The following is a 20,936-nucleotide window of genomic DNA, read 5'->3' as shown; positions in this document are numbered from 1 at the left end:
GCGTTCTTTTTTCCCTCTCCCGTTCGAAAAAGAAAAAAGAACGCCTGATCGCAGGTTATGAAAGACATTGAGAGTATGGGACAAATTAAAATCTGTATGGCCCCTTTAAGCATGTACATGTATTTGTTCATATATTCAATGAAGAGCGGTTATATGGAATAGAACGGAGCAATTAAAAGCTTTCTAGATATTTAATGGTCACTTATTTGTTCGAATTCCTAGGAAATTTAAGCTTAATTTGACTGTCTCGTAAAGCAAAGAAACAAAATAAACAGAATAAATCATGATCAGACAGGTTGACATGTCACTGCTACAAACATTTTACACTTTCGCGAGATTTTATAGCTTACCAATGTGGGAAGAACTTCTTTCAGTCGAAAAGCCATAGCGTGTAGGTACGTTCCTAAGCTTTTTGATGTGTTCTGTATCACAATCGTTCCAAAAAACTGCAATCTTTAACTGACATTCTTCCTTATTTTTCCCTTATTTTTCTTCCTTTCCGTATTTTTGTCAACACGATACAATGTGAACGCGGTTTTGAAATGTGAGCATGCTCATTGCAAGTTGTCAAAAGTTCATTTCCAGTCTTTTCCCGCCAAGAACCTTAGCAACGTTTACAAGGGAAATGTACAAGGAGGCTAGTAAATAATAAGAAAATTTAGACTCTAACTTTCCAATAAACACCGCTGAAGAAAACTAAAGGCGTTCCTTTGTTAGATTCACTTGTGCTGCAGCAATGAACAGGAGCGAAGCGAGAAAGAAACCCTCCATGTAAGTCTTCAATTCTTTGTTTTGATGTGATGTCGACACTAGTTAGCTGACACTAGTAGTCACTAGTAGGCGTTATATTTCATCGATCTTGGTGGAATTATTTGGTTTTATGTAAGAATATGAAAGAGCAATGTTGAACAGAAAATTAGGTAAGGTCTGCACTCAGGAAGTTTGCAAAGTAAAGCTTGATGCAAGGAACATTCAGGTCGTTAGTTGCAGAAACGGTTTTTTTTTTCAAAATTCAGTTGTACATTTAGCTAGCTAAATGATGATGATTCAGTTAAGATATAACTCTCTGGATGGTTTTATAGTCGTTTGCCAGTGAACTTGTATAAAGTTCCATTTACCTACATTATTTTGATTATGAATTTTAGTGTTTTTTGAACATTTACATGTATTAATCACTTTACAATTGGCAATATCATATGGCATATAAATACAGATCAAATCTAAGTGTGCTTTGATTGGCTAATCGCAGATGGCCTTACTAAGAGCATGTCTTAGAGCCAATTAAAGTTCACCACTAAATTTTGATTCTGATTGGTTAAAATTGATCATGTGATGCAAAAGTGTAAATCCATGGAGCGATGCTATCAGCCCATAGTGTAGGCTAGTTTCCCTTCACAGTTTGAGTTCAGTAGCGGTGCTCCACTGTAGTGTCAAAATTTAGAGCAAGCTGTAATTTTTATTTTCAGGAAACCTGGAGTGGGAGCTGCAAGTATAAACATGAATGCAAGTCGCAAGAGCAGCCACAGCTTTGGAAGCAGAAGTATAAGAACAATTGGTGGAGGCTCCAGAACTAATCTCTTTAACTCATCAAGTCGCAAAAGTGTGGCAATTGAATCAAGCAGAGGTGAAAAAGCACAGACAAAACCTCCAGTGCAGGTAGGGTATCTATATAGTAGGATCTTCACCCTGGGAGGGGGGTGTGTACTCCCATAAATTCCAGATAGGGGTGTGCCGTGAAGGTTCTGAAACCCTGACCCTATTTAAGGATAAAGAAAGCAAAAATTGATATGTGTGGCAATTGAATCAAGCAGAGGTGAAAAAGCACAGACGAAACCTCCAGTGCAGGTAGGGTATCTTTATAGTAGGATCTTCACCCTGGGAGGGGGGGGGGGTACTCCCATTAATCCCGGATAGGGGTGTGCCGCCAAGGTTCTTAAACCCTGACCCTATTTAAGGATAAAGAAAGCAAAAAATGATATCCTTTTAAAGGCCCAAAACCAAAAAATGACACCCTATTTAAGGGAAGGAGAAGCGTTCCGTGATGACCCAAATAGCCGCTAACCGCACATGGCCAAACACAAATCTTTATAAAATCGCTTTACTAATACTTGAATGGACTGCTCGGTTTTAAGATACCTTTTTTTAATTAGCTGGGCATTTTAAATTGTTATTTAGAATTTAATGTAGGTCCACATCAGCTTTTAGCTGCCTGTATTTTAGACCTACTTTTTTTTTAAAAAAAAGTTTAAAAAATAAAAATAAAAATAAAAAAAATAGAAAAAAATAAAGCTAAGAGGGTCTGTCACATGTACTTCAAGTTATACAGTTATGTACATAGTAGCAGTAGGCATAGGATCATTAATGGATGGAGGATTAATTTGAAATAACACCAGAGTTAATAAGGGGGTTGTTTGGCCCAACTGCATTTCTCTTTCTTATTTATCGGTAATTTGTTTTAATTCCCTTTCTAAATCCATGAATGCGGACACACTTGTAACAATATCAGATAAGTAAAATGTGTATTGCATAATAATAAAAATTATTATTGTCATAAGCTTGTACTAGTCCACTGTATGGGTAACACAGGTCTGCATGGATTGCGTGCTAATGGTACTAGGAGCTGTTTTCCCACTTACCGGTATTATATAAGTGTGTGTGTGTACTTTTAATTGTGAATTATTCTTAATTAAAAGTGCACACACACATAAAATTAGAAATTTATACATAATTTATAATTTGTATAATAACCAGTTTCAATAATATTTTTTTATTTTTTTCAGGTTTTTGATGACATGGGGCAAGATGTTACTCCTAAAAGTCTTCTTCAAGTTGATCCCACTGTCAAGTGAGTTATTCATTTTATTTTTTTTAACAAAATTTTAACTTTTTATTACAATTAGGCAACTTTACACCTATGAACAAAATTAGACTCAAAAAGATAGTTTTGTAGATGCAAAAACAAAGTTATTACAGGGATTCACACTGACCTAGATAATATTTCTGTTAATATTTTTTTGGAATCTGGGTAATTTTTGGTGTCATTGAACACTGGCCATTTACTGAACAGGTGTTTCATGTATAAGTAAAGAAAAATATCTTTTGTCCAGGTTTTTGTCTCACAACTTCTCTGCCTGGAATACAGGCAAAAGGCTGGAATAAGGCACCTGAACATGAATTCTGCCCAAGATTTAACAAATGAATATTGACTCTTATATGAGGTAACTTAGCTCAGGTAATGTTAGTGGCATGGTGCATATTTCATTTTTTGATTTTTTGATTTTTGTCTGTTACAGGAGAAATCAAAGCAATACATTCTTTACTGGAGGAGAGTCCATCGCTACGGTAAAGTGTTCTACTGTATTTTTAAACATATTTTAGATCTCAGTTTCTCAGGTAGAGATCTTATATCTATTTTGTCACAGTATTTTCCTCTGATGTTCGCTAACTTTTTTCTTTTGCTTTCTTTTTCCAACAGCCCTCTGTAGCCTCGGAAATGACTGGCCAGTCCTTCTATGCTGCAAGCAGTGCCAGTATGTATGGCGGCTTCTCCCGGTCAGTGTTCGGTTCTGTGTCTGGCCGATCATCTCCTGAATCTGTCAGCGAAGATCTTGCTGAACCGAGCTCTGGCTACCATGACAAATTTGCAACATCACTTGGAGGTATGCAGTCATATAAAAGAAGATTTTTAAACTCAAAATCTGTAATTTGCTCACTGCCCAGGGGAGGTACTTGACCTGAGCTTTAGGGGTGCCACTGGGGGTTTGAAACCCTGACCCTGTTTAGGATAATAAAAACTTAAAATACATACCCTGTGTAGGACAACACCCCCTATTTTAAGACCCCATTTAGGACAAAGGACAACATCAACAACCATTTACGCTCTGTTGTGATTGCGTCCCGTACATGATGCTCGACGTATTGAAATGCGAACACCGATCCCACCAAATAAAATAATCATTTTTATTGAAGCGAAAACGAAAAAATGTAAAAAAATGTAAATACTCGATGACAGTCTTGCAGCCATACTCTTTCTAGGACAGGTTCAGGCCCTGTTTAGGACAGAGGAGCTTGAAATTATACACCTTGTTCAGGGCCGGAGGAGGCTTACCAAAATTGCAACATATTCCTAACATTCTTTTATTTTTATTCTCTTCTGTAGACATTCAAACACGTCCCACTTTTGTTCGCGAGGAACTCACAGAAGCGGATCTGGATAAAATGGTAACTGTATTTGAGTATTTCAATAAAGGGCACCTAGATCTCTTGTAGGAGTCTATATTATTAGATGTCATAGGGGAATGGAATGGGCCAATAATATACTGGTTGTACCTGTGGTTGATTATACATCCGTTGGATTTGTTGTTTACCAGGTTCACCTCACACTCACGGAAACAGAAACCATTTGGATGCTGGATTTTCCAGGCACTTGTGTTGCAGAGGACAATGACATTGCAGAGAGTGTAAAGGAAAAGAACCAAAGATATGAGGAGGTACTGTATGCATCTAATTGCACAATGATGGAATAAACCCACCCACCCATTCAGCCATCATCTCACTCAATACACCACCCACTCTCCTACCAGAGGACCCACCCACACATCAGCAGTTCAGTTTCTTCAGTACCCACCTACCATACCATCACCTTTCTTAGTACATGGCCACACAGCTCTCTCCTCCGCAGAGGCTCCTTCAGTGGGGGAAGGCGAAAAACACGAAAAATCCTTACTTTTCACCTCTCCCCATTACCCAGCCCGTATGAAATACGAATAAGGCCTCTGCGGAGGAGAGAGGCCACACTACCGTCAGCATACTCAGACCCCACTCACCGTACCATCACCTCTCTCAGTGCCTTACCCACTCTATCCTCACCTTTTTTCAGAACTAGCCCATCTACCCTACCAACCACTTTCTTAGCCATACCCACCTTAGCTCACTTGGCACCCACCTAACCATAAGCTTTCTCAGTACCGATGACCTCCCAGGGGGGTCTATATTCCCTTGTTCCCAACAAAATTGTCCTTATTGTGTACCCGTGTTCCCTAAAAGTATTTCTTCAATTTTGGTGTTCCCTTTTCCCTAAAAATGCTTTTTTTTTCTGTGTCCCAGTTCTATTTTCCTTTTGTTCCCTGTTCCCAAAAAGTTACTGTTATAGTATTATTTACTGGTACTTAGTTTAACTAATTAATTACTCCACTGTAGCTTTTAAAGAATCGTGTTGGGAATGACAGCTATGTGGAAAGAGGGATGCAAACTTTCAACAATGGCCAAAAAAGTAAAGAAATACAGTCTAGCAAAGTTGAGCTACATGTGAGTATAATTACATTTAAATTCCAATTTTTCAAACCTCTACGGGAAATGAAAATTGGCTTAAAAACTTATGAAGTTCGAGAAATCAGTCGGTAAGTGTTCCCAGGGTCTCTCTCTCCCCGCCTCCCCAGAGTGAGAGAAGGGGAGAGAGAGACCGTGGGAATGAGGTTGAGGGGAAACGACTTTTGGTGTGAGTTATCGGGAGGTTTCAAAAATTGAGGGCTTGAGAAATCAGGATTCCACAGTTATACCTTACAGTGTTTTTAGTGAAGTAGAATTTGTCTCTCTGCCTTGTGTTTGAATCTCGCTTTTGGCACATGTGTTCACTTTTTTTAGTTATTTTTTGTTGTCGATGTTATTAAAATCAATCCATGGAATGTTACAGGAGGTTGGTTGTGTGGCTACAACTTGGGACATGTACGACACCTATAACTCTCAAGAAAACAATCAAGAAGGTAGGTATACAGTAAGATTGTTCAACTATTAACTAAAGATGTCAACTAATTAAGATGCATGTGTAACAGCTTCAATATTTTAACTGATGAAGGCTTAAGCACTGGCTGAAATGTCTTGTAAAAGTAACATCGAAAAAACAGTACATGTAAGTGTCAAACCACAAATAAACTGTATAGTACAGCTTAAATAAAGCGCGCACTTGGATTGGTTAACTTAGCGTCTACTATTTGCCCATGGGTGAATGCTGATGAATATCCTCAACTTGAGCGTATGCACTGATGTGGTGGGACATGGCACAAGCGATCAATGCAGGAAAAAGAAAGTGTATTACACATAAATTTTTTTCTACTTTCAGTTTTCTACCAGCGAATTTGAAAAGCTACGTATCAAGAATACATCCCCCAATACTGAAATATTGTTAACTGTACACCACGTCTGTTACCTATTCAAAAGTTTGATCTCCTTTTAGGTTCTTGTCAGGGATTGCCTGAGTGCTGCACATGTTACTTCAAAATTCAGAGGGTAACCTTAGCACGCGCAGTTGTAATGTATAGAAACCGTAGAAGGCCGCTGTAGAAGGTTTAAGACAACTCTGACTATTTTTAACAGCAGGTGAGAAAGATGAAGGAGACCATGATCATCTGGAGAGTCTCAGTCGTCCAGTCAGTGGCGAGAGAAGCAGTCATGATGATAATGACAGCGTTGGCTCAGTCAGACCAGGAAGTGCAGCATCTAGCAATATCACAGGTAAACTGCAGGTAGAGTAGAGGAAACTGTTGCCTGGCAGAAAGGGGTTGGAATTGGGTACGAGGGGGGAGGGGAGGAGTACTTAGGCAAATTTTAATCTAGTTCCCAGATCTCTTGTGGACGAAGCCACAAGAGATCTGGGAATGAGATTGGGCCAATTTTGATGTGGCTAGGGTGTGCCAACACTAAGCCAACTATTCAATTACAATTCGCTGCAATTCAAATTTTTGAGCCGTTGTTTTCCTTAAATTGTTCTACTGGCCCTAAAGAAAACTACCTGTAGCTCTGCTAGTTGAAATATTGGCCAATAAAAATTTCCTTTCCGCCGTAAAACCAGCCCTTGCAATCAATCTGGTTTATTAACACTTAGAGTTACGTCTGGTACTAGCAAGCCAAGTAGATTTATTCTTCGTTGCGTGGTCCTCTGCATCCAAAAGTTTTTTCCTTAAACTAAGCTTACATTCAGACCTCTTTACTGAACATGGGATGATTTGAAATTTTTTGACGGATTAGCCTGCGTAGCAGGCGTCTGTATACGTTTTTTTAGCTCGTTTAAAAGAGTGCGCGATTGCGAGAAGGCCGTGGGACAAAAAAATCGAGGAGACGGCGCCTCTTCGATTTTTTCCTCGCGTGGCCCCCACGCGCCTTTCACGTTTCCCATACGTGCGCTCAAAACTATGGCGCCTGCTACGCAGGCTACTGACGGATTAACTGTAATAATTGTTTTTTTTTCTTTCTCTTAGGGAGTCGAGCAAGTATGTTCACATTTAAGAGCAGTTCAATTGAAGAAGAAGGCCCCGAGAGACCTGAAGATGGAGCTACTGAGAAAGAAATGGAGGATCTGGCTGCAATTTTGGCTGAGAGAATACTTCAGGTACCACTAGGCCAGAGACTAAATTTTCAGGGCTGAAGTAAAGAGCTGGCTACCAGGCAGCTAATTTCACATGCTCCAAGAGGACGACTGAATTCTGAGCGTACAAGCTTGGTGGTTATTTTCCCGACTGACTGGTTTATTAATTGAAGTTTTTTTTCTTGATTTAGTCCGAAAGCATGCAAAAGGACCTGTTCATAATGGAGAGAGCCATAGCACTTAATATTTATCAACAAAGACAGGCTAGATACAGAGGACTGGACATAGTACCAGGTAAATCACGTGATGCGCTGTGAACGGCTAGGCTACCAACATTCTCGTCTCCAAAGCCGCTTGTGCCTCTAAGCCGGCAGGGCCTGTGCACGAGAAACACGTGTTGTTGTTCCTTGTTCCCCAGGCCCAGCCGGGTAAGGGGGCTCTGGGGACTAGAATGGGCTACCTAAAAATGTCATTTTTGCATTGAATAAAATTTTCTTTAAATTTACTAAAGAAAACCCTAAAACAAGCCTGCGTCACAGCCGGACATGTCACAAAACCTCGGTATAGTCCAGGTTAAGTTCGTCTGCAACACAGGCTACCCTCAAACAAAAGGTTTCTCAAAAGTAGAAAAACGCCGTTTTCTTGTCAAACTCACTAAATATGTCCATTGTTTTAAATTTTGATCAGATATCGATGCAGAGAAATTAGAAGGCGAAGAGGCGAGTTCTGCCGCAGCTACTTTGGCGCAACTTGGTCCAAACCTGCACAAGTTATGGAGCTATTCATGTAATCTGACAAAAGGACGTAATGTCAGCTGTCTGGCTTGGAACAAACTTAATCCTGTGAGTATGGATTAAGAAACCTATCACTACACCCACAAAGAATTTAGAACTCTAAAGGCTGAGTAGGATTTGTAATGAGAATCGCAGAGTGTTACGATCTAGTGAAAATCAAACCGACAGAGTCGTAAACAGAGTTCTGATTCCGCTTATGACTCCATCGGTTATGAACAAGTGAAAATAAGATTGGTCGGAGTCGCAAGCAGAAAGGTAGTACTCGGAGGGCGTGAGAACTAGCATTGTGATTGGTGTTTTCTTCCACTTCTTCTCGCCGCTCCGACAATCTAGTCTTCAGTGGATTATAAACGACGGAGTCAAAAGCGGAATCGGAAGAAAATGGAAACGTTCTGATTCTTTTGACTCCGATTTCTTCGAGCTTACGTCTCACGTTACGACTCCGATTTTCGATTTTTACTTGGTCGTGAGCGCTCTTACGACTTGGATTACAACTCCAGCTCCGTCGCTAGTGACAACCAGCCTTAAAGGACAGAGCGTGTAACCAGTGACAAGGGCGGGAAAGTGGCTTGAGCCAAATCATGATTGGTCAATTTTGTCTTACATTTGATTGGTTGAAAGGATAACAAAGTCCCTGTGATTGGATGAAACGCTAGCGATTGGGTTTGATTGGGTGAAACTCCATGATTGGCTAGAGCAAGTTTCTAGCGGAGTTTTATGAACGCCATAAACGCAACACGTGAAATAAAAACATCATAAAGTCACCTGTGTGTTTGACAATGTATAGATATCATATTGATAAGGAGAGATTTATTGTTGATCATTCTATTTTCAACAGGATATCCTTGCTGTGGGTTACGGAGAGTTCGTGTTTTCAGAACAGAAAGGAGGCTTGGCCTGCTGTTGGTCAATTAAAAACCCTGAGGTAATTATTTAAAGAAGTGAATCTAAACTTAGAAGGAATTAAGGCCGTGGACACGAGGGCACATTGTTGCTCGTGATATTTCTAGGGTGAGCAAACGAGCGGGACACAAAACCTATGTTTTTTTTAACATGCGGGAAGCTGGATTGGCGCAGTGATGAGAGGGCTCGCCTCCCACCAATGTGGCCCGGGTTCAATTCCCGGACCCGGCGTCATATGTGGGTAGAGTTTGTTGTTGGTTCTCGTCCTTGCCCTGAGGGTTTTTCTACGGGTTCTCCGGTTTTCCTTCCTCCGCCAAAAAACACAACATTTCTAAATTACAATTAGATCGCGAATACACGGCCTCGGCATTGTCCTTTTCAAGTCAAATATAGGGAAAGATTTTCATACCGTTGACAACACAACACAACTGTTTCTTTTCAGAAAGAATGATCGTCATTCATGGCTTTTCACTGCTCGCAACATTCCCACATTTCAAAAGTAAGACTGATTTTCAAAGTTTCTCAACAATTATTTTCATGCGAGGACTCAAATTTTTCAAACAAGAGATCTTTCTTTCTTTTTACGCATTCAGTTGTTTATATCAGAAAGGAAATGAGCGTCTTGTCTCTAATACGTTCTCTGTATTCAATTGAATAGGCACCGTCTTTTGAGCTTCCAAAATAAAATACGACTATAGCAAAGCTTAAACACATACCGTATTTTATAGTATTGGCGAATATTTGATAAACATTGATAATAAATACGAATTATTTGTTTTTCTCCCCAGTTTCCTGAGCGTTTCTTTCATCTCGATAGTGGAGTAACTGCAGTGGACTTCTCAGCTGCACATCCTAACCTTTTAGCTGTAAGTTTTGTATTTTAGTCTTCCATCTTTACGCACTGCTTTCTTGTAAAAGTTTAGCAGCATTAAATATGGCCGATTATTGATCTCGACATTGTTTTATTTTTTTTTTCAAGGTCGGCATGTATGATGGTACGATTGCAATCTACAATGTACGGAGCAGAAGTGACACACCCGCACTTGACAGCTTGTAAGTACTTATACGTGAAGCAGTCACATCGCTACTTTCGACAAATAATAGAATAACACAAAAGGAATTGAAATTTTTCTCAACCCTCGTCAGCTCTCTTCAACCCTCGTCAACTCTCATTAATCCTCTTCAACTCTCGTTAACCCTCGTCGATTCTCGTCAACTCTCGTTAAACCTCGTCGACTCTTATCAACTCTCGTTAAACCTCGTCGACTCTCGTTAAACCTCGTCGACTCTCGTCAACTCTCGTTAAACCTCGTCAATTCTCGTTAACCCTCGTCGACTCTCATAAACTCTCGTTAAAACTCGTCATTTCTCGTTAACCCTCGTCGACTCTCATCAACTCTCGTTAAAACTCTTCAACTCTCGTTAGCCCTCGTCGACTTTCGTCAACTCTCGTTAAACCTCGTCAACTTTCGTCAACCTCTTGTCAACCCTCAGCAACCTTCGTGAACTCTAGTCAACTTTCGTCAACCGTCACGAGCCCTCGCCAGCTCTCGCCAACGCTCGTTAACTCTCGTCAACTCTTGCCAACTCTCGTTCTAGTTTAAAACAAAACCTTCCGTCCTTTAAATTCCCGTCGCCTTTGCGGTTTGCTCAAATTCTCCAGTACTAACACGTTTGTTTGTTGTGCTGTCCTTGCAGTGAGAGCCAAGGCAAACACTCTTCCCCAGTGTGGCAGGTCCGCTGGGTGGACAGAGAGCAGGGGTCTGGGGAAGAGCGTGATGAAATCCTTATATCTATCTCAGCGGATGGCCGGGTTACCAAGTGGTCAATAAGAAAAGGATTTGAATGTACAGGTAATAATAATAATAACAATAACTTTATTTATATAGCGTCACTCCTATGTTCATGGCATCATTCCTATTCTTAGGTGGGCATTCAAATACTGTAAAAACAAAAAACACAGGCTTTCTGGATTGTGATTGGCCCATTTTAAATCTTAATCTTTTAAAATGTAGTGTCGTTTATTTTTTCGTTTATTTTAGTTTATTACAAGCATGTATTTGCTTTAAAACAGATCGTGATTAAATAAAGGTTATTATTATTTTCCCAGAGTGTCTCTTCTCTGCGGTGTAAATTATGTTATTATTGTCGAGTAATGGAATCCAGCCAATCAGATTGGCGATAAAAACAGAATTTTTCTTCCGACCCTAGCCCTGTTGGGGAGTATAGTCTTCCAATGCACAGAGTTATAGACATAATTAGAGACATTTCTTGATATTTTTTTGTTTCTTCGTTTTCTTTTTAGACTTGATGAAGCTGAAGCGTGTTAATGTAGCTAAAGAATCCAAAGATGGCGGAGGAAAAAAGAGTGATGCTCTGATATCACGCTTTGCTGCTGGATTCTGTTTTGATGTTCATCCAAACGACTCCAACATGTAAGTAGATCGGTGTTCACCCAACTTTTACAATTACACCCTTTGTCCCATTTCTTTACATTTTCTCGGAGGTTTAGGGAGCGCTAAAATACACCCAGGCAAGTGATTTAACTCCCCCCCCCCCCCTGCCGGGGGAGGGGGTACGTGGGATTTCAAGTGACGGGGATGATCGAATGAAGGCAAAAATCAAAACCCCCAAAAATCTCTTGGGCTTCCAACAAAACCCTTCAAAATATCCCTGACCAAAAATTAACCCCTCCCCAAAAAATCTCCGGGTTTTTAACCCTTAAATTTTTTGAGAGGGGGGTTTTTAAAAAAAAAAATAAAAAAAAAAAAAAAAAAACCCTTTTTTTTTTTTTAATTTTTTTTTCCCCTTTTTTTTTAAATTTTTTTTCCCCCAAAATTCTTGGAAAAAAAAAATTCAAGCCCCCAAAAATCCTTCGATCATCCCCGTCACTTGAAATCCGAGTATCTCCCCTGGGATTTCACTCCTGTGAAGGTTTATGAGGATTGCGGTAGTGGGTTGTACTGATGGTGAAGGAAGTAAGTCACTTCTGGGCGAATACTGATTTGACGTACCAAGCGAATTCTCGATTCTGCATGAAAGCATGTGATCTATTTGTGGTGATTTCCAATCGAAAACACTTGCAAAGGACCAGTACCTGAGGGGACACATTCATTTTTAAATCTTTTCATTATTACACGCAGACAATTCCCTGAACATTAAAAGTATACCTATCGTGTAGCGCTCGTATTGTCTGCACGTGAAAAGTCTCCGTCATGCATGTTGACTCGCACCAGATTCTCTCTTTTCTCTGAGGATGTTTTGAACACGCGAGGAAGCTCAGCGGTCGCGCGCGAGCACAAACTTGTGCTTCATGTTAACTTGTGCGTTTTATTCCTATTACAGGTATCTTGCTGGCACAGAAGAAGGTCATATTCACAAGTGTTCCTGCTCTTATAATGAACAGTATCTAGAAAGTTATCATGGGCACACTGTAAGTAAGATGTTTTGTGTGCGATTTTGTCACTGTGTTAGTTTCACTGCAAATTTAAAAAGGTCGGTGCATTTTGTGTGCTTTTTCGTACACGTATTGAGGTGTTCGCTTGTCAGGATAGCGACATCTGTCAATATGGGAAGCGTTTCTTTTAGGCGATCTAAGATCCGAATTTTGGGAAATTTAAAAAAAATGCAATCTTCTGTCTTGAAGTCACTTTTTTTAAGTTTAATCTCGAGGTTCGATTGTATCTACAGTGTTTAAGGAGCTATATCACGGGGATTTCGCAGATTTCTGATCTAAACAGTTCTGAAATTGGTGATTTGAAAATTTGAAAATCTAAAGGAAGATGTGACCTTAATTTGCGAAAAGAAATCAAGTTACGGCTAAAATATCGATTTTTTTTTTGAAGACGCGTGGAAACAACTTGAAAAAGTAATCCTTACTTATTCAAGTTGCAATCCGTTTCCATCCGAGCCATCCGCAGCCAAAGACACTTGTTATCACTGAGTTTCAGTGCTCTGATATAGCATTTAGATTTCCTACGACACAAATATGTATTTTGCCTGTTCGAAATTTGTAAGATTCCGTGGCAAAGCCCATTTAAATTAGAGGTTCGATTGTATATACAGTGTTAAGAGTTTATCTTGTTTTATTATTTTTTTTTTTCACTCAGGGTCCCGTGTACCGGTTGCAATGGTCTCCATTCTTGTCTGACGCCTTTCTAAGCTGCAGTGCTGACTGGAGCATTCGACTTTGGCATCAGGAGAAACCACAGCCTGTTATGACATTCTTTTCCTCCACTGTAAGTACTCTGTCTGTTTATAGCGGTTTTCACTTAGGTATTGCGTTTGCTTTGGTTTTGTATTGCTACGCTTAGTGATTGGTTTAAAAATCTCGCGCCACTTTCTCAGCCAATCAGAACTTAAACGAAAATCAATCGTGACTCGCTCGCGCACGTTTTCCCGCGCTTCGTGCGGGATACATTTATTTGATTCGAGTTTTGATTGGTTCACTGGATTGTATGTGTCGTTGTCTGTGTCGTTACAGTTAATTGCTTTGCTTTTGGTTTTAGGACACTCAATTGAAAACTGCTCTAAGAATGTATTTGCATTGTTAGGTTAAGTGAGATGTTGATCCCACTTGGGAAATATTTTACGACAAACAGTCCGTATTTTTGTGTGAGCTCAGGCTACACATGGCCTTCATAAAGGGATCTGGGAAGAGTGTTAATGCGTGTGGTTGGATTAGTGCTTCACGCGCGAACACCACGCGCGACCATCTGCTCTCTTCCTTCTACGTTTTTGCCAGACAAGAGACAGTAAATTGCAGTGGAAAGATTTAGAAGAATGAACTTAAACATATCAGCCCTTTCCTATTTTTCTTTCCATTGTGCTCTTGCTTTATTTATACGTTTTTTTGTTTCAGAAATCTGTAAATGATATTTCTTGGTCGCCGTCTTCAGCTACTCTCTTTGCTTGTGTTAACGACAAGGCCGTGGAGATCTGGGATCTAAGCCTTAACACGTAAGAAACTAGTACTCAGTTCAATTCGAGTTTGAGTTACGCGCGGTCATGGGAACTAACAAAACCCGCGTCCCGTTGCTATGGCAATGGACCTTACAGTGTTTGTTTGTTTATCTGTCAGGTTGGATCCTATCATATCACATGTGCCTGTACAAGAACTAAAGTTATCAGCTGTTCGCTTTGCTGTCCACTCGCAGGTAATTCTTCCATCAAAATAAACCTCCACATACTGTAGTAGGACACCATTTTCTCGGAAAAAGATAGATATCTAATCACACAACCAACAAAAATAAAAACTACAACAACATTTAACAACATTTAAAAAAAATTATACAAAACCCGAAATTTACATTCTCGCGAACTATTTCCCAGTTAGTTTTACGTAACGGTTACCTTGACGTTCGTTCGTTCGTTCGTTCGTGCGTGCGTGCGTGCGTGCGTGCGTTCGTTCCTTTGCTCGCTCCCTCGCTCACTCGCTGGTTCGTTCGTTTATTTTTTTTTGGTTCTTTCGTTCGATCACGACTCTTTTGTTCGTTCGTTCAAATGAACCAAGAGTGCCATTGCAAATAACGTACTCTCACATTCATTTTTGTGATATGTTTTCTATTGTATTTTAGATCCAGACCATATTAGTGGGTGACTCAGAAGGCCAGGTTACAGTGTATCAGTTGAGAGGTCTTACCGCGCAAAGTGATAATCAGGTATGAAAAAGTTCTTTTAATGAGAGGGGAGTGGGGATTTGGAGGGGGGGGGGGGAGAGAACAAAATATTTGTCTGCGGACAAAAAGGGGAGGGAGGAAGAGAGAGAGAGAGAGAGAGGGGGGGGGGGTGGATTATCCCTTAGATGTCTTGATCAGATCTTGAAATCATCGTCATATCCCAGATTGTTTGAAAACTACATTTCATAGCGACGGTTTGTCGGCATAATTTATTCAGTATTTATAGAAAAATTCTATTGTGAATTCTAGAATATTATAGTCCGGCGGCTTAGCTCGAATTTTAGTTGAATTGTGCACTTTTTGATGCCTTGGCACAAGTGGTCACAACAGAAATTTTTTAGTGCGCGTCCCAAACCCTTTCAGACCGGGCTTTTTTGATCTTTCCTCCGTACTTCGGCATCAGGGATATAGTTTCAAATTCTTTTGTTGTCCGGGGAGATGACGTCACATGACGTGAAACGTAAACCGCCATCTGTCCGCCCTGTCGATTTTCCAAAACGTCATAAAACCGCCCAAAAATCACATCTAAAATATTAAAAACGAGGAGAAAAATCATTAAAAATTTTCAAGAAAAAGAAAATGCTGTAAAACCGGCATGGTGGTCAGTCCACCAAATTTCAATAATTTTCTCGCATTGGTAGTGTTGGTTGAATCAGAGCGCAAAGCGCGCCTTTCCCCCCTCCCGTCTGGATAGGGTTAAAATCAATGAATTCGTGAATATTTGTTTGTCCTGGTTTATAGAATACTATTATGCCGGTAGTGATACAAGTGAGTGATAATGAAAATGTGACTGTTCACACCCTATATTTTCCTATTTTCTTCTGTTAGCGCGGTTCATCGTCGCGGGCGGCGTAGCGCAAAACGAAAGACGCAGGGAGCAGGGGCCGGGAACGAAAAATCTTTTCCCATGCAATAATTTCCTATTAAATTATTGGTATCAAACAGATGGTAAAAATAAAATGTGCTAATAAAAGCATTCATATCTGTATTTATGAAAAAATAAAGTAAAGGTTATAAAAGTACAGAAGAAATACTTTGTGGGGAAGGGCAGGGGGGCCTCTCGGCTAAAAATTTCATTGCTGTTTACTAGCTTAAATAGGAAATTGGCGTTGGCACTATATCAGAATTGATTAGTATGCGTGCTTGAATCCTGCAAGTTTGGTGCTTGTATCATCGCACAACAGGGCTGCCGCCGGACTATTATTATCACAACGAGACCCTATTGATGGCTAAACTTGGATTTACAATAATGCGAGGAAAATGTTAGAATGAAAGAGAAGATGTGTGACACAGGTGGTTTCGCGGGCTTCAGTCCACGCGCGGCGAGACACGCACTACGCGCGGCAAGGCACGCTCCGTGCGAAGTCAGCCACGCTCCACGCTTGTCTTAGAATGCACTTGCGGCTAAAAAGGCTAAGTAGAAAATTAAACCGCAGTTTACCATCTCATTTTACAACCATTTAGTCAAGCTGTTCAACAAATTCTTGAATTCTTTTCTCGTTTCCTCTACAATTGCTCCTCTCTCCCCAGTACTCATCGATATTGTTATAAACTTTCGACGGTAAAGAATCATTGTGAAGCGCTGCGCACATTTGGCAAGTCCATGACTCGGGCAGCACGGGTTTGAAGCGTCTTCGCCATGAAAAATACTCGTTGTAAGCTGTATCATTTTTGTCTAGGTAAATTAGATAACTCGCGAGAGATTCAACGGACGGAAAATCCAAAACGTTTATAAAAGATCCCGGTATAGCCATTTTCTCGTCGTAGTTAGCGCCTCCTAAAACAATCGGTACATTATCGTATTCAAACGGCTTATACCAGTATTTTTCTGTTATATAATCCGTACAGTAAGAGTTTTCTAGTGCGAAGATGAATTTGTAGCGTTTTAACTTGCTTTCGCAAGCCGCGGATGATTTCGGACAAGTTTCTGTTTGATTAAAACGCTTTGAACACGATCCAAATACATCCACCTTGATGTATTTCATCAATTTTCTAACATAGTCTTCTCTAAGTCCTTTGCAGTTACTAACCATCCAAACCAACAATCTGTCTTTTCCTTCGGCAAAGTTTCTATTTTGCGCCTCCTCGTGTGCAATCTCTTCCGGTGTCAGTCGGGTGTAAGTTCGGTAAGGCACGAAGAAATCCGAATCTCTCCGATAGGACATCGTCCAGTTAAAGAACCCATTGTAAAGCCAGGGCTCGTAATAAGTGAATTTGGGGCTTTCGTGTATAAAATAAACCCATCTTTGTTTGGGATTTTTCTGCTTCATAATGTGTTTCATGTGTACAACACTCGGTAAATCTCTTCCGTGGAAGATCACTGCATCGCTTCGCGTAAGATCGCGCTTGTTGTACGAAACTCTACACGCTTGTACGCCGCATGGAATGTGGTTCCAGTGCGTAAAATTGTAGTCATTTGCGAGACCAGTCCACGGTGTTCTTCCAAATAAAGGCGTATAAAACAAAACGAGCTTCAAGTCGTCCTTATTGTTGTTAAGTTTTCGCGGCTCGTTGTTCAACACCAAATTCGTAGCCATTGCGTGACGTGACGAACTTTTTACCGGAAGTTTGTTTTGAAGAAGCCAATACTGTAGAATAATGATAGAACTTCCCAAGAAAATGATGAAAATTGCTAACTTTCTTTTCTGATTCCTCGCCATTTGCGTTTCGCCTCAAGGCGAATCGTTTAGAAACATTAATAGTTCAAAAGACAAGTTCACGGCAATTGCATTGTTCCGAGTAGCGTTTGGTCTCCTAGAAACGTACACCTTCAAAATGGAAACCTCAAAAACTCTAGTGAAAAAAACTTTCTTTCTTTGTATTGTTTTACTTTGTGAGTTTGTCTTGGTGCACATAAAATTGTCTTGGTTTCCCTTAGCCTTCTTTTCCACTTGCCCCTGATTTCTGGTAACAGACAATTTGACTTCGTATAAAGTTGTTTAATATCAAAACAAGCCATTTTCTAAACGCTGTTTTATGTTAATTAAAACGTAGCAGTAAATAGGAATTGTTTTGCAGTCTTTTTATTACGTTTTTATTGGTGTTACACTGTATTATTATTTTTGTCTAATTGTTTTCAAATTATATCAATATTACCATGGAAACTGGCTTTCACAAAATACCTTTTTATTTATGGTGTCGTTTTAATGGATTTTAAGCATTGTCTTTTTGAAAAAATTATGCGTGCCGAATTTTAAATAGGTTCACTTGTTACTGAAGGCCGGAGAGATAGAAAAAAAAACGTTTATCAGCATTAGAAAAGTATACAAACGGCAAATCGTCATAGTTATTTTGGTGCGTTTAAAAATATCACAAAGCAGTAAGAAAGAAAAAGTTCTGGCATTTGATAACTTATTTCGCGATATTTTGCGGGGTTTTATTTCGCGATTTGACCAAAAGTACGTTAAAAACATTAAAAATATGTCAAAAACGTTAACAAATACGATTCGCGGGTCTTTAATTTCGCCAATTTCTGAGAATCGCGAAGATCGCGAAATTAAAGGCCCGCAAAATAAGGTTTTTGAAGATGTGTGTTTCGATCGAAAGTTCGTAAAATTTTCAGAGTTGGGGGGGAGGGGAGGGTAGATGACTAAAAGCGTTGACCATAGGTTACCATAAGGGACCGTTCATTTTTTATGGGGTAGGGGGAGGGGGGCTGGTGGGATTTGATAGATAGTCACTATTATATATAATGACCCCCCCTTCTTCATCGGAAATTTTTACCTGCCCCCCCCCTCGAAATCCATTTTTTTCGATGACCCCCCGCCCCCCCCCCCCAAAAAAAAACAAAAATAATCAAGTGAAATTAAAATTATCAAGCCTAATGATCATTAATGACTAAAGAATGTATCAGTTGTTCAGTCATTATAATAGACAAACTACGTTCCCCCATAAAGTTGACATTGCGTGGATTGTATTTCGTGGATGATGTTGGGTTGAGTTCATAACAAAGTAGGGGGGTCCGGGGGCATGCTCCCCTGGGAAAATTTGAATTTTCAGAACCTCCGGAACGTTATTTTGGGCATTCTGACAAGATTTTTAGCTATTTTAAAAGCCCTCATTGCAGCACTTAAAAGTATAATTATTTTCAGTGACCCCCCTTACTGGCCATACTTTTTTACCTGGCCCCCCCTTTGAAGCCATATATTTTGGCATGCCCCCCCCCCTCAAATCCCACCAGCCCCCCCCCCCCCTTTCTCATAAAAAAATGAACGGTCCCTAACCGTGTTGGGGCCGGGTTACATTGAGCCAGAAGAAAGATTTAAAAAGCGCAGTTAATGAAATTGTTGGTAGTGAGGCGAGAAAGCTTGGCGATTGCTCGTCGAGAATTAAATAAGCTACAATTAAAATCGAAACGTAATTTGACTTGTAGCCAGGCAAGGTCTTGCTGAATTAGGGGTTATGTGCTGAGATCACTTGATTGGCTTATAACCGCTCTAGCTTTAAATTGTTTATTAATTATTCTTTCTACAGGCGCAGATTTTGACCAAGTTAATCAGGTCGGTCGATAACAACGCAGGATCGCCAGGGAAAAAGAAATCGGACGCCGAATGAGCAAAGACAACATTGCGTTAGAAAGTCATACTTCCACCCAAGTCGGGCAAAGCCGTTGGTAGATTAACTACCCAATTCGGCACGGTATTCAAAAGTCGATACGTTGTTCACAAAATGGGTTAGGTACGAATTGTTTATTTGTATTGTAAAAAGAAACAAACCGTCGAGCAAATGATGGGAGTAAATTTTACAGCGTTCGTAGTTAAAAGAGTTAAGATTGGTAAGGATTTTAGTGTATACTCGGTGTTGAGGGTCGAATAGCCAGTTAGTATTATTGGTTTTATAATTGAACAATTACAATCTGAGTAATCTTTATTTCTCCCAGAGCTTTTTGCACGAGTTGTTTGAAGACGAAGTCTTCATTTATTATTGTAATCAAGAGAAACGTTTCCCATTTCACAGAGAAAAAATCGCGTTTGTACAAAAGCCAGAATGTATAATTTATTTATTTTATAAAAAAAATGTATCCTAAAAGAAGAGACTTTTTTTAATAAAAGAAACGACTTTGTCTGTTAGTGTTATCATGTATTTACAAAGAAAAGTAATTATAAATTGGTGTTCTATTGATAGCAACCGTTTTAGCATGCTTTAGGCTGGTGAGATTTTTTCATGTTCTAGTGGGACAAAAAAAGGGTTTCGCTTGGTTTTGTTGATCAACTTTTTAAGCCCGTATAAAACTTAGGTTTTTTGTTTGTTTGTTTGTTTGTTTTTTTATTGAATTTCCCAATGGAACACTTTTTCAACCATTTGTGATTGAAAGGGATGGTCAATATTCGACCATCCTTTTCAACTAAATGAGGGAAAATCGGTTTTTATCAACAGAGTATGAAAAACGCAACCAACTTAACCAGCCATAAACGCTTGTACCCAATAGAAAATGGCGTAGCAGTTATTAACTGTATCAACTTCAACCAGTTGCGGCTGAAATGGCTAGGCCCTATAGTGCTTGGAACACGACTTCTTTGCTGCCTCGCGTCCACTATATATCATGCGGCTTCAGGTGTTAATTTCATCTCGTTCCTTTGCCCACTCCATATTGTATTATTCTCTTGAAGAACTAGCGAACTCCTTCCGCTCGTCGACAAATCCTCGTTAAGAAGCACGAAGAATTGCCGATTCTATCTTGTCCAATCAGAAACAGCACGTGCAATCCGAAGATTGTCACGTGGGGTTGTCGTCATCCGGAACACGTCACGTTACTTAGCAACGTGCCACGTGCTATTGTCCTTAGGTAGCAACCTCTGGCGAAAATTTAATGCTACGTCAAGATTTCAATGGAAGACAGAAGTTGTTCCCAGACTGTACAAGTTTTTAACAGTTATTTTATAACGTCCAGCTTTTCTTGCTTTCTTCCTCTACGGGGTTAGATGGTCAAAGAGGAATTCTTAACGGCCTTTGTTCTCCATGGAGCGAAGAGACGGAAGTAAAATTCTTGTTACGTTCGTTTTCCGTCGGCACAACTACGGTTCGTCATTTCAGTGACACATTTATAATCTTGATCTCTTCGTACGGCTTATCATCTTTTGGATTCGTCTTCACTTTGCTTATGGCGTCTGCAACATCCATTCCTTTAGAAACACGGCCAAATACAGTGTGTTTGTTATCTAACCACGGCTGTCATTAAAAAAGACAAAACTTGATTAGAAA

The 20,936-nt window shown here is 39.9% G+C and overlaps 3 protein-coding genes across 4 annotated transcripts in view; 1 reads left to right on the top strand and 2 right to left on the bottom strand.

The window, feature by feature from the left end:
• Positions 1-600: 600 nt before the first annotated feature.
• LOC144637916 (dynein axonemal intermediate chain 4-like) lies at positions 601-19,799 on the top strand. 2 transcript variants are annotated; one of them, XM_078497005.1, is made up of 24 exons: positions 601-771; positions 1,467-1,656; positions 2,781-2,845; positions 3,294-3,342; positions 3,476-3,659; positions 4,160-4,221; positions 4,371-4,490; positions 5,200-5,307; positions 5,693-5,762; positions 6,376-6,510; positions 7,254-7,384; positions 7,552-7,654; positions 8,048-8,202; positions 8,993-9,079; positions 9,846-9,923; positions 10,037-10,110; positions 10,756-10,910; positions 11,363-11,492; positions 12,403-12,490; positions 13,167-13,295; positions 13,919-14,016; positions 14,138-14,213; positions 14,634-14,717; positions 19,209-19,799. In XM_078497005.1, the coding sequence occupies exons 1-24, from the start codon at positions 737-739 to the stop codon at positions 19,287-19,289; spliced, it is 2,487 nt and encodes an 828-aa protein (XP_078353131.1). In that variant the 5' UTR covers positions 601-736; the 3' UTR covers positions 19,290-19,799. The 2 variants fall into 2 exon arrangements, with proteins under 2 accessions (XP_078353131.1, XP_078353130.1); XM_078497004.1 differs by having other exon boundaries at positions 6,373-6,510.
• On the bottom strand, positions 15,937-18,185 carry LOC144637920 (alpha-(1,3)-fucosyltransferase 7-like). The gene has a single exon (XM_078497008.1). The coding sequence runs from the start codon at positions 17,393-17,395 to the stop codon at positions 16,196-16,198; it is 1,200 nt and encodes a 399-aa protein (XP_078353134.1). The 5' UTR covers positions 17,396-18,185; the 3' UTR covers positions 15,937-16,195.
• LOC144637917 (peptidylprolyl isomerase domain and WD repeat-containing protein 1-like) overlaps positions 19,745-20,936 on the bottom strand; it is a 30,620-nt gene continuing 29,428 nt past the window's right edge. The window contains exon 19 of the mRNA XM_078497006.1: positions 19,745-20,903. Within this exon, the coding sequence (XP_078353132.1) occupies positions 20,760-20,903 (144 nt within the window). The 3' untranslated portion in view covers positions 19,745-20,759. The remainder of the gene's footprint in view (positions 20,904-20,936) is intronic.

This window comes from Oculina patagonica, chromosome 14 (genome assembly GCF_052425735.1).
Source record: "Oculina patagonica isolate OP01 chromosome 14, crgOcupat, whole genome shotgun sequence".
Classification (NCBI taxonomy): domain Eukaryota; kingdom Metazoa; phylum Cnidaria; class Anthozoa; order Scleractinia; family Oculinidae; genus Oculina; species Oculina patagonica.
Note: the sequence above shows the minus strand (reverse complement) of the source record. Positions and strands in the feature narration are given on the sequence as shown.

Coding starts and splice junctions, on each gene's coding strand:
- LOC144637916 (XM_078497004.1), top strand. CDS start 737: ATGAACAGGAGCGAAGCGAGAAAGAAACCCTCCAT. Junction 1,657..2,780: donor AGACAAAACCTCCAGTGCAG/GTAGGGTATCTA, acceptor TATTTTTTTCAG/GTTTTTGATGACATGGGGCA. Junction 14,214..14,633: donor GCTTTGCTGTCCACTCGCAG/GTAATTCTTCCA, acceptor ATTGTATTTTAG/ATCCAGACCATATTAGTGGG.
- LOC144637920 (XM_078497008.1), bottom strand. CDS start 17,395: ATGGCGAGGAATCAGAAAAGAAAGTTAGCAATTTTCATCATTTTCTTG.